We start from the raw sequence: 12,446 nt of genomic DNA, 5'->3' as shown, positions 1-12,446 counted from the left end.
TTGTCGCGAGTGGACCCACTCGCTGGGTCCCACATGATTCCAGCTCAACTAGATACAGGTAGTGTCTAGTCACTGTGTCAAGGTTTCTTTTCCCACTCTGAACTTTAGGGTACAGATGTGGGGACCTGCATGGACACTTCTAAGCCTAATTACTAGCTTAGCTCTGGTATACTGCCACTACCCAGAATTCCAGTGTCTGGGGCACTTTCTGTTCCCCCAAAACTTCGTCCCCTCCTTGGGTTGCCTTGAGGGACTTCACCAATTCCCTGGTGAACACAGATCCAAACCCCTTGGATCTTAAAACAAGGAGAAATTTACCAACCCCTTCCTTTCCTCCTACCAATCCCTGGTGAGTCCAGATCCAATCCCCTTGAATCTTAAAACAAGGAAAAGGCAATCAGGTTTTTAAAAAGAAAGCTTTTAATTAAAGAAAGAAAAGGTAAAAAGTATCTCTGTAAAATCAGGATGGAAAATGCTTTACAGGGTAATCAGATTCCTATAGACCAGAGGGACCCCCCCCTAGCTTTAGGTGCAAAGTTACAGCAAACAGAGGTAAAATCCTTCCAGCAAAAAGAAACATTTACAAGTTGAGGAAACACAAATAAGACTAACACGCCTTGCCTGGCTAATTACTTATAAGTTTGAAACATGAGAGACGGATTTAGAAAGATTTGGAGAGCCTGGATGTACGTCTTAGTGAACAACACCCAAAACAAAGAACACAAACAAAGACTTCCCTCCACCAAGATTTGAAAGTATCTTGTCCCCTTATTGGTCCTCTGGTCAAGTGTCAGCCAGGTTTACTGAGCTTCTTAACCCTTTACAGGTAAAAGAGACATTAACCCGTAACTATCTGTTTATGACACACTGTTTCTAGATCTGGGACTCCAGGACATCCCCCCAGGCTCCGACTGCTTGTCAGACGTCTTTCCTTGGACATGGGATGCCACTGTCCAGCTGCCTTAGACCTTGAAAGCAGTGTCTCTCCTGAGCTCCCCGTTCACTTACACATGCTTCCCCAAAGCTCCACCTAGGCTGTGGGCACTCTGGGCTTCTAGTGTAACCCCTCTGGAAACAAAGTGGCAGGAAAGCAAGGAACACGGGCTTAGCAAAGGAATTTCTTAACCACAGTCTAATCTGAAAGCACTTGAGAGTTACAGAACATTAGACATAACAAGAGTTCTCAGATGCACCCTCCACTAGTCTGAGCTCACCCCTTCTTTTGAGTTCAAGGGTCAGCAGTGTTTCAGCATGCACAGAGTCCCTCCTGCCCTCTGTCTCCTGTCAGTACTTAAATGTGGCAATGGTTGGCCCCCCTCTGTCCTGCCCAGAGCAGCAGAACCCTGTTCTTAAATAGAGCCTCTGTCTCTGAGCCATGTGGACAGATGGTATAGTTACAGATCCAGCAGTCAGGTCTGTGTCCCCACTCTATGTGGGCTCATGTAGAAAAACCATTGCTTCCTGGGAGTGGGTCAATAATTGAGAGACAAACAAAATCAGTGGCCCTAGCTTGCAGTGTGAGGTGTTAAACACTTCTCCTGAGCTGTGCCCAGTATGATAGGTTGCCCTCAGACAAGGTTAGCCTAGTAGTCAACATCTCTTCAAAAAGAGCTCATAATTTGATACAGACATATCCTATAGTGTCACAAGAGTATTCTCCTGCCAGGAGAGAGGGATCAACAGCTTACAGCACAGGGAGCTAAAATTATCACCTTCAGGCTGCAGCTGGTTCTCTCTCATAGACTTAAAGGGACAGCTAATGGGAGATCCTATGAGGAAAAGCTCAGATAAAATGATAAACTCAAAATGGGGAGTTCAGTAAAGGCCATGTAGTCAGAAAATCATGAGGTGGCTGATTTTCCAGCTTTCTAAAGGCTCTGGTGGATATGGATGAGAAATAGCCTGCGTTTTCCAGAACTGCAGCCCAGCATGCTATGGATTTCAACTAGTTATATCTTTCCTTTGCTCTGCTATGGTGTTAGATTATCAGGGTTGGAAGGCACTTCAGGAGATCATCTAATCTAACCCCCTGCTCAAAGCAGGACCAATCCCCAACTAAATCCCCAAGAGGTCCCATCAAGGGCTGAGCTTGCAACCCTGGCTTTAGCAGGCCAATGCTCAAACCACTGAGCTATCCCTCCCCACCACGTTCTGCTGATATATTCCGATCCTTCAAGATCTTAGCTCTTTCCTTCACTTGAGATTTGCTACCATGTCACCACACTCCCAGTGAATATTTAATTAAAGATCATCATCTCCTTCTCCCCCCTGCTTGTCTCTCACACTCTCCCGGCCCAGTGGCCATTTGGGTCAGGGCAATGAGTCTAAACAAGCTGCAGGACTCAGAATTCAGTCAGGATGGCTGACAAAGGCAAGGGAGAGGAATTAGCTGATTGGATGTAGTAGTAGCTGGCTCTTCTCTGTACTCTTTATTAAGTTGGGGTAGCCAAAGGTGCAATCTGCAGGCTGAATATGGCCCAGCAAGCCCTAAAATGGATCATCCCACAATTGCCTTCATGCCCACTACAAGCTGCAGCTCACAGACTGCAAGTCCCAGCTTCTCTGACTGAGCTTGGCTAGTATCTGGTATTTACAAGTGTACCCATCACTCCATGCCTCTTCTGCTTCCTGTAGAGGCTGACCTACACCTACAGACCTTGTGTGTCTGTGTTTTAAAACAGCTGACAGTTCCGAGGAGTGTTTCAAGAGTAGGAACATAGGAACTGCCAGATTGGATCAGACCCATAATCCATCAAGTCTGGTATCCTGTCTCTGACAGCAGCCAGCACCAGATGCTTCAGAGGAAAGTGTGTAAGAACCCTGCTGTAGGCAGACCTGGAGTACCTTGTCCATGGGGGAATATTGCTCCCTAATCCCCCATTAATGTAAGGTTGCTTTGTGCCTCGAAGAATGAGGGTTAAATATACTTTCTTTCATAACTCCTGGATTTTGTTAAGCCATATGACTAACACTGGCTATTCTTATTAATCATAAATATGTCCAGTTCTTTTTTTAATCCTGCTAAATTTGTGGTCTCCCCAATTATCATGTAGCAATGAGATCCACAGGTCAGCTGTGGTCGTGGGGAGAAGGGTTTCTTTTAAATTTTCTGCCTGTCAGTTTCATGGAATGTGCCTTCTGAAAGCTTTCTAGATTTACCCCCTTGGTAAGCCAGAATGGACTGGCCAGTCTGCTTAGAAATCTTACTCTCACTCTCCCTTCTACCTAGGCGGGGAATCCTGGCTCAAGGAGGGACAATCCAATCAACATCAACCACTATGCAACTAAGAAGAGTGTGGCAGAAAGCATGCTGGATGTGGCGCTGTTCATGGCCAATGTTACACAACTCAAAGCAGTGCTGGAGCAGGGGGTTTCATTCCAGTATTATGCCACCCTGATATCGCTTATCAGCATCTCTCTCTTCTTCCAGGTGGTGATTGGAATTCTTCTTATTATCATTGGTAAGATATCTTCTGACCTTCTGTTTGCCTGCACTGTCAGCAGCAATCAGGGTCATGGAAGGAGGAATGGGGTGACTGGTGCAAAGACCCACATTATTTTTCCTTCAAATTAGAGAATCTACCAGCAAATGCATTTCTTCCTTCTCCATCTTAGCCTTGAGCTTTACCACTCCTTCACTTCTCTGCTTTCCCATCACTGCACCCCTGTACTGGGGATGGGGAATTGTTTCTGCCATCTCCCCACACTGCACTCCTTCATGTTGCACTCCTCCAGCATGACCTGCACCACATCCTTGCACTCTGCCCTCCTCCATACTGTCCCTGGCTTGTGGCCTAACAGAATGATTCAGCCTGCAGTTCTATCCAACCCTCATTTAATTGATCCCAAACCTGTCCTTGTGCTGTGTGTACAAGAGCTAACTGGGGTTGTTTCAGCTGGTCCTAGATATGTGCCCAAAGGCTCCCTGCTGTTGTGGTTTGTAGCGGTTCTGTGGTCCTCCTCCCTGTCAGATTCAGAGAGAGGCCACCCTGTCTCACAACATCAAACAAGCAGCAGTCAATTAGCAGACTAGGGCTCTGGCCCTCTGGTCAGGGCAGAGTAACAGGGACCCTGTAGTCCAGGAGACAATTTACACTGTCTGTAGATCTGGCCCTCTGGGCAGGGCAGAACAATGAGCAGTCTTTAACCAAAGCCTCCTGGCTTGGGTAGACAGCAATTAACACCTTGAGCTCAGTCTTTAGCTTTAGCTTCAGACTTCAGGCTGGAGCAGACAGCAGTCACAGTCTAGGGCAGAGATCCCCAAACTGTGGGGCACACTCCCCTAAGCGGTGCAGAGGAACGTTCAGAGAGCGTAGCTGGCCCAGGCTAGCCCCCCTGGGGGGCAGGGAAGGAGCACCACCCAGCCCCTCCCCGCCACCAGCTCTGCTCCAACCCTGGACCAACTCCTGTCCCTGTGCCTGGCCCCGTCTCCAGCCTCAGCCGCAGATCCACACCCAGCCACAGGCCCAGCTGCCAGCCCCCACTGCAGGCTGGCTGTGGCTCTGCTCCTGCCCCAGCCATGGCCCCTGGCCACATCCCTGCTCTCAAACCCACCCTCAGCTGCAGCTGCAGCCCCCTTACCCCATCCATGCCCCACCCCCCAAAGCTGCAGGCCCTGCTCCCGGTCTGGGGGGTTGCGAACAGGGGCAAGGGGGGAGCGTAACCCTGAAAAGCTTGGGGACCACTGGTCTAGGGGCTTTCAGCCCCCTGGCTGGGACATGCCAGAAACAGGACACAGGCCTGCTAGTCTAAGGTAGTAGGCCACCTCCCCAGAGGTGGTTTTGGCAGCAAGGGGTAGGGATACCCATGCTCACACTGCTCCACCAGGTCCCACCCCAGGGCCCTAACAGTGTCGGTGATCCTGCCACCTGGTCAGCGGGGAAGTCACCAAAACATGCTGACTCATTTCCCGGCAACACAACTGGACTAAAGTCTGGTTCCCCTGGGCTACTTCTTACCACCCATCCTTGGCGTGGCTCCGTAGTCCATGGGTCCTCAGGCTCCTCAGGGTAAATGGAGGATGGCAGTCCCAGCAACTCCTCTCCACAGTCAGTCTCCTCCAGGGGCAGGGCACTGCACAGCTCAGTCACTGGTCCAGAGTTCAGCAGCAAGGTACAGCAACTGAGCTGAAGGGCCCATCTTGTCTCGCCCCCTGCTGCCGGCACAGGAGACAGGGTTGTCTTGACTTTGCTCACCAGGGGCATGGGGCAATTCCTCCCCCTCAGGCTCAGAGGGAGGCCACTCTGCCTCACTACAGGGTGCCAGCTCTGTCAGCACACGTGTCTCCAGGGCCTCCCACACCTGCTCTGGCACCCTTCTCCACATACCCACTTTGAAGGAGGAGCTGGAGGAGCCAGCTCTCCCTAAGCACCTTTCCCTTCCCACTGCCACCTCATCCAGTGCCCTCACCACTTGTGGAAACCTTTCCTGACCCTCATTGACAAGCATACCAGTGCCTCTATCGTGTGTCTAAAAGCCTCCCATTGCCTCCTCCCATGATACCAAGAGCCCTTCCCCTGCACCTCTGGGCTGGGCTATGCTAGAAAGTTAGGTTGACCCAGCTAGGTCACTCAGGGGTGTGAAAAATTTGCAGATTTACCACAGTAACAGGAGACTCTCTTCTGTCACTGTAATAAGAGTATACACTACAGTGCTGCAGCAGCACAGCGGCAGCTATGCTGCTCTAGTGTTTCTAGCTTAGACATAGTCTTACCTGGCAAAAGTTTCTACAGACCCCATCAGGCCTGGAGCCTCCCTTCAGCTGATAAACACAGGCCTATCGTTGTCAGCACTTGTGTGTGTTCCTGTTTGGCGCTGTAAGGAATGACAATGGAGCATGAGCCTGGATTATAGACAAAGGTAACTCCCTTGTTATTTACGTAGGGCCTGATTGTCAGATTGACGTCATCAGGAGCTGTGGGTGTGCTTCAGAAAACAAGGCCCCTCTTGGTAACTTGCACTGTTCTTCCCCCTTGCCCCCCACTCCCAAACCCTGTACTATAGTATTAATAAAATCATCCTCCCAGCTCCAATCCCTGGGACAACTTGCTGCCACTACCTCTCATGCATTCAGCAGTCTGACCAGGACATGGTTCCTTTAGGCCAGGGTTTCTCAAACAGGGGTCGCCGTAGGGAAAGCCCCTGGCGGGCCAGGCTGGTTTGTTTACCTGCCCTGTCCGCAGGTCCGGCCGATCGTGGCTCCCAGTGGCCGCGGTTCGCTGCTCCAGGCCCATGGGAGCTGCTGGAAGCAGCGGCCAGTAAGTCCCTCGGCCCGTGCCACTTTGCGCAGCTCCAATTGGCCTGGAGCAGCGATCCGCGGCCAGTGGGAGCCACGCTCGGCTGGACCTGCAGACGGGGCAGGTAAACACACCGGCCTGGCCCGCCAGGAGCTTTTCCTACACGAACGGCAACCCTTGTTTGAAAAACCGTGCTTTAGGCCATAAGGCTTTGAGCCAGTTTTCAATTCTCTCTTTGTTTTGTGCTGTGTTTCAGCTCGGCTGAACCTGAATGATGTGTCAAAGCAGCATCGCCTAAATGTGCTCAATAACACTGCCACGGCTCTGATCTTTATCACCGTCATCCTCAACATCTTCATCACTGGCTTTGGCGTGCAGAAGACTGGTCTCTACCCTACCAGGAGACGTTACTGAGGCCTGGAGCGCAAGGGAAGCAGGTAATGAAGGGATGAGGGTCCACTACTACCCCACCTTTGGAAGGGTCAACTCCTTTGGCAGTCAAAGGGTCTCAGAAATCATCAATGCTGTTGTGGAAGGGAAGGCGGGGGACAGCCCTACACATACACACATGGCTCCTTTTGTGCATAGTGTTGTCCCTTGGGAAGCCTGGGCTGTGTGACACAATCTCTCAGGAAAAGGAATTTCCTTGCTCCGTCTCTGAAGCAAGGATGTCATGAGTCCACATTTATGGGATTCATCAGATATTTGGTAGCAGCAGTTGGTGTCCAGCGGATAACAAATCCCAACCTGGATCATGATAGGCACTATGAGAGGGGAGTCAGACAGTGGAAAGGAGGGTGTGGCAGGTATGTGGGAAAGCACTTGGTTCCCAAGAGCTATTCAGGCAGTGGGAGAGATCAGAAGAGGGACCAATGCTGGCAAGGGTGGTGGAAGGAAAGAGAGGCAGTAGGGAGGGAGCTTTTCAAAATGGTCACTGTTATGTGGTGGTGGTAGCTATTTTAAGAATCTGATTTCTGACCTTTATTCCTGGATGAAAGTCATGTGACTAGGAGTCCAGACAAATGGCTGGGTTTCCAAATCAAATCCAAACCAGGGATCACAGCTTTAAATTAGAGTGGGCTCTCAAGCCTGACAGGGAGCTAATGGCTTGTAGCTCTTGCCTTAATGGTTCCCACCAATAGGGTGACCATATTTGCCTATACTGAATATTAGACACCTGGTAAAATTACTTGTATTCAAGTGAGTTCAATGGCAATCAATCGTACAAACATTCAAATTAACATTAAGTTGACTGAGCCCCTGTTAAAAAGAAATACCGTTTAGTTGGATTCTTTTTATTTACCTACTTATCTTTAAGGCTTTAGAGCTCACATGAGGAGGGGTGACACACACACCTCCCCGCCCACATCCCCCGCCCCACACACACACATAGGGAGAGGTCACACACACATAAACACCCCTCTCTCATACAGGGTGTGTGTGTGTGTGTGTGACTGACCGACCTGACCCTCCCTTCCCCGTGCTCTCCGCCCTCCATGCCTGGCTGGGCCCCCGGGACAGACCCGCCTCTCCTGGTGCCTAGCATTCTGTCTTCCCATGGCAACATGTGGGCAGAGGGTATGCAGGGTCACATGCCTTCCCTCCCCAGATTTCTGCCAGGGTTCACACCAGAATGTGGCCAGCAGCAGCCTTTCAGCACTGTGCGAGAGGGAAGGGACAGGAGCTGCTTCCAGCTGCATGGGAGGAGGAGGAGGCGGCATGACCTGGTCTGTCTTTGCAGAGCTTCTCTTCCCCCCACCCCCACACGTGTGGCTGGAAGCAGCTTGTCCCTTCCCGCCTGCACAGTGTTGAAAGGCAGCTAACACCTCCAGGCTGGCCACTGATATAACCCAGCTGCCTCCTGTCCCCGCACTACAGGGTGAGCAGGAAGGTGTTAAGCCCAAAGGATGCATTGTGCACCAGGGGCCCAAGGAACCTGACTGCAGGGGCTTTAGCAAACCAAGCCAGAGAGATGGCTCAGCAGGGGAGGGTACGTAGGGGACAGAGCAGCCCCACACTCCCTGGGGACAGGGCCCAGGGAGGGGTGGGGGTGGGAGGTGCAGGTGAAGAGGATGCTAAGCCCCTGCCCCAGGGGCTGCTGTGGACCCTGCAGGTTTGGGGCATAAACAGGCTGAAAATCACTCCCATGCTGCTCCAGAGCTTAGCTAAGGGGCAGAGAGGCTTCCCTGTGCCAGCGCTGTGTGGGGCTTTGTCACTTGCAGGGTTATCTCCTCCTGACCAGTGCCCCAGGCACGAGGGTCTTGGGCTTTCCCAGGATGCCAGCCCAGCCAGAGGCAGTTGGGGAAGGGAGGAGCCTGCTTGCCAGGCTGCTAGTGAGCTGAGTCCTGGGACATTTCAGGAGGGTTTAAATACAGTATTGTCACTTTAAAAATTGGACATCTGGTCACCCAACCCCCAAGGATTCTGGGGCAATGGCCAGCAGGAGTGTCCCATGGAAATTTGGATTGGAGAGGGAGGTGGGATCCTGGATTCAGTGCAGAGGCACAAGGCTTCCATGAAGATGGCACTGGCTTTGGAGTTTGCAAAATCTGTGGAATTTAGAGGCTGAACACCATATTGATTGCGGCGGCAATTACTTCCCCTTTGAGTGTGATAGAGAACAACCCCTACAGATTAATACACAGGGAACCATACAACATTTTTAACTCCCCTCTCTGGGTTTTACTTCCATAGGAATCAGTCAGGACTGGTTCATAGAATGTTTTGAGATTCTTCAGCTTGAAAAGCATGAAATAGCATTATAAGGCCTCTAAATGCTACCATAAGCCCTGATCCTGCAACACTTATGCGCATGTTAACTACAAGCACAGAAGTCATCCTACTGGACTAGAATGATGCAGTGCTAGAAGAGACAGGGATAGGGTGATCACAGTTGCTGGATGGAAATAAGGGAAAACTAAATGAAAACTAAGGAACAATGCTTTATTTTAAGGGACATTTTAGGGAAACCACCATTTCCCTTACCATAACATGTATTTTCTTTCAAGGGTATGTTTCTACAGTCTTCAAGTTTACGATACAATTATCATAAGCTTCAATGTTTAAAATGGTCACAGGACATCCCTTAAAATAAGGGACAGGCAGTCACCCTAGCTGAGGATCCAGTATCAATTAAAGAAACTACTTAGGGCAAATAGCATGAAAAAACGTTACCATGGTGGCATGCTTTCTTGGAATGGCCCTGTAGATGGGCGGGGGCGGGGGGGGAGGGAAATGGGTTGCGATAGGTAACACAGGCAGAGAGTAGAGGGAAAGCTGTCCTGGGATCCTGCTTATGAATCTTCTATGAAATACTTGCTGACCTGAGGAACCTAGTAGATTCTTATCTTGCATCTTTTGTTTTTCTTGCAGGTTGTGTGTGTGGCACCAGCTTTAGGGTCCCTTCTTTCAATTTTTTTTTACTGACTCAGCAGAATCCTACCAGCTGAGTGGAGACAGAGAACTGAATTACTCTTTAAAAATTGTTTGCAAAGTATTTTATGCAGGTTGTTTGTATAAAGCATGTGTAGCTTTGCAGGAATGAAATTTCCATTGATTTTTTTCAACGCTAGTGCAAGCTGTACAGTGATTTCTAGAGAACTTCACAAAAAGTTGCAAAAAAGCACTTTCCAAACATGCTCCTGTGCATAGGTAACAACAAACTTTTCTCTGATTTTAATTCTCTGCTTCTCATATTCAGTATTAACTAATTTTCTACAGGGGGCTGAGTTCCAGGCTGAGTTATATTTATTTGATAAGCAAAACTAACCATACCCTGGCCATATATTTTGTAACTGGCAACACTTAAAGAAACACTATCGAACAGTTTATGTCTCAAATATAGGTTGGTTGGTGGGTTGTTTTTGTGGGAGGAAAGGAGCAGGTGAGTGTGTTATGATGACTAATAGGAATAAAAATGTTTTCTTCAAGGTTGCTTAAAAAAAAATCAAATGAGATGTTTTTTGAAAACCATTGAACATTCCTCTGCAGTGCAGGAAGCTTAAACCCCACAGCAAATAGATACTTATGCTTAGATACCACCACAAGGACCTTGTTAGAAATCCTCTATGGATAACATGGGGGTACTGTAGGAGAAATAGAAAATGAAGCTTACTAAACACAGAAAGTGAAATAGACCAGTCTAGCTTCACTTGTCTACATTAACTGAGGTGCAAAAAGTAAACAAACAGCATATACATGTTCAAGAGCAAACTGGGTTTAAACCTTTTTTTGGTGTTATAATTAAAGGTTATCAGTAACAGGTATGCTGTTAAATATGATTTTTATCCTGCTAGTCCTGATGAGAATTCTACTGTATTGGAAAGTGGTTTTACACAACCTCAAAGCAATAATTAAAAAAAGAAAGAAGTTTCTTCAGATCATACTGAGCTATTTAGCAGGTTCTTTCTGGCAGCCTGATTTTTGTATTATTGGTGTTACACTCAAAAATTGGATATTTTTGACTTGTCAGTTATTTGATACTTGAGTACTATCTTTTCCTGTTTATTAAATGATTTTTCACTCAGAGTCAGAATTCAATATGGGTGAAATCCTATGTATCCAAGAAACCGATACAAAATTCCTAAGGTTGACATCGTGTACTTTCCCATCACAGCTGGATAGGAAAGGCAAGGCAACAGCAATTGCATGATGATATTCACATATTCTCCTCAGAAGAGCTTCTAAGAGATAGTGGATACTGCTAATATGGCCGTTGCTGACATGAATTTGGCTGGTGTCACTGTTTACCTCCCACAAGCTGAGACAACCTCCTGTGTGTTTGACTTTTCAGATCTCCTTCCAGAAATCTATTCTGTTGCATTTCAATTTAAATCGGAGGTATTAGCTTCATCCTGGAGACAGGGGCAAATGAAATTTCTATAGTGTGTTCCACCCACAAATAGCTGACTATAGAAATGCAGGGGCATCATTACATTCCTAACTCTCCAGTAATTTGTCTTATAGGATATTGCCTACTGATCCTTCTGAGGGTTCTTCTATAGGTGAAAGCCCTATGGTGGGTATTTCTTAGTAGTAGCTGTGACAGACTGTTTAGATTTTCTTGCTTCAGATTATACACACAATAATATTAATGATTACTTTGTCGTCATCCACCTGTGGTTATTTTGCCCAGGGGTAACTAAAGCTGCCTCATCTATGTGCTAGAGGCACCATCTCTAAAAGTTAGAGGGTTGTTTGCTCTCTGTGCTTATTTCACTCCTTGGACTCTCTATGGAGGCAGCCAAGAAGTTGCTAACAGGTGCAGCAGTGAGGATTTATGAGGTCGATATTTCCCCACTAGCAGCTAGAGTGTGAGGGTATTTCAGACAGGCCACCAAGGAACTATCAGGTCATGGCTTTCAACTACTACTGACCTGACTGGGTTTAGGCAAAGGTGACAAGCTTCATATCCTTTTCTCAGGTGCCAATCCACCCACTCCCTCCTGGCCACAGCCTGCTCCACAGAGCCAGGGGCTGAGCAGTAATGGCTGAATGTCAAACAAATGACTCAGCAGAGGAGGAAGAGTAAACTTGGATGGCCTTCTCTCTCACAGAGATGCCAAGTCATGTAGTGCTGCATGTGAGGCATATTTGTGTGGAGACTACTTCCCATTACTGAACATGACACAGCAGGAGACCAGCACACAGTGGGCAGAGGTGGTCTGCCCTTTATCACCTCTTGATCATGGAGTCAGAAGCACTGGCTCTCCTGGCTGCCTTCTCACTTCTATGTATCAGACCTCAGCTCTGTTCTGACCTGCTTGCACTCCCATAGGCAGCAGGGAGGTGGTTGTTTGTTTGTTTTTTAAACCAACCTTTTAAATAAAAAACGTCTATGAAAGAACTGATCTAATGTTTGTCCACTGTCTCTAACAGTGGCTGGGCTAAGCTCTGTGTTCCTTCCTGCACCTTACTCCATGAGATGGCCCCTGCCAGCTGAGGCAGAGATTGGTTTATCATTATGACTCTGTCACATTCCCTATAGTGCTCCTTCCTGCTTGGGGTAGAAAACTAGCCTGTATCAATGTTCTGTTCCATTTCCTGTGATGCATCCCTGATTAATAGGAGAGAAGCTCCTCTACGTCCTCCTGTCCCATTCCCTGCAGCCCCAATTGCTTGAGTGGGGGAAAAAACGATCATGATCTGACCCCTGAATCTCCCCTTTTTGTGCTGGTCTCTGAAGCACCCCTGCTGGGGTACAGAGTGATC

General features: G+C 48.4%; 1 protein-coding gene across 2 annotated transcripts in view; it reads left to right on the top strand.

Annotated features, from left to right (window-relative positions):
- Window positions 1-12,085, top strand: part of NINJ2 (ninjurin 2) — a 90,767-nt gene extending 78,682 nt beyond the window's left edge. For both annotated transcript variants that reach the window (XM_050919086.1, XM_050919087.1), the window contains 3 exons: window positions 3,230-3,461; window positions 6,493-6,673; window positions 9,609-12,085. In XM_050919086.1, the coding sequence (XP_050775043.1) occupies window positions 3,230-3,461; window positions 6,493-6,650 (390 nt within the window). In that variant the 3' untranslated portion in view covers window positions 6,651-6,673; window positions 9,609-12,085. The remainder of the gene's footprint in view (window positions 1-3,229; window positions 3,462-6,492; window positions 6,674-9,608) is intronic.
- The last annotated feature ends 361 nt before the right edge of the window (window positions 12,086-12,446 follow it).

Source organism: Gopherus flavomarginatus, chromosome 1, assembly GCF_025201925.1.
Source record: "Gopherus flavomarginatus isolate rGopFla2 chromosome 1, rGopFla2.mat.asm, whole genome shotgun sequence".
Taxonomy (NCBI): Eukaryota; Metazoa; Chordata; order Testudines; family Testudinidae; genus Gopherus; species Gopherus flavomarginatus.
This window is presented reverse-complemented; position numbering and strand designations above follow the sequence as displayed.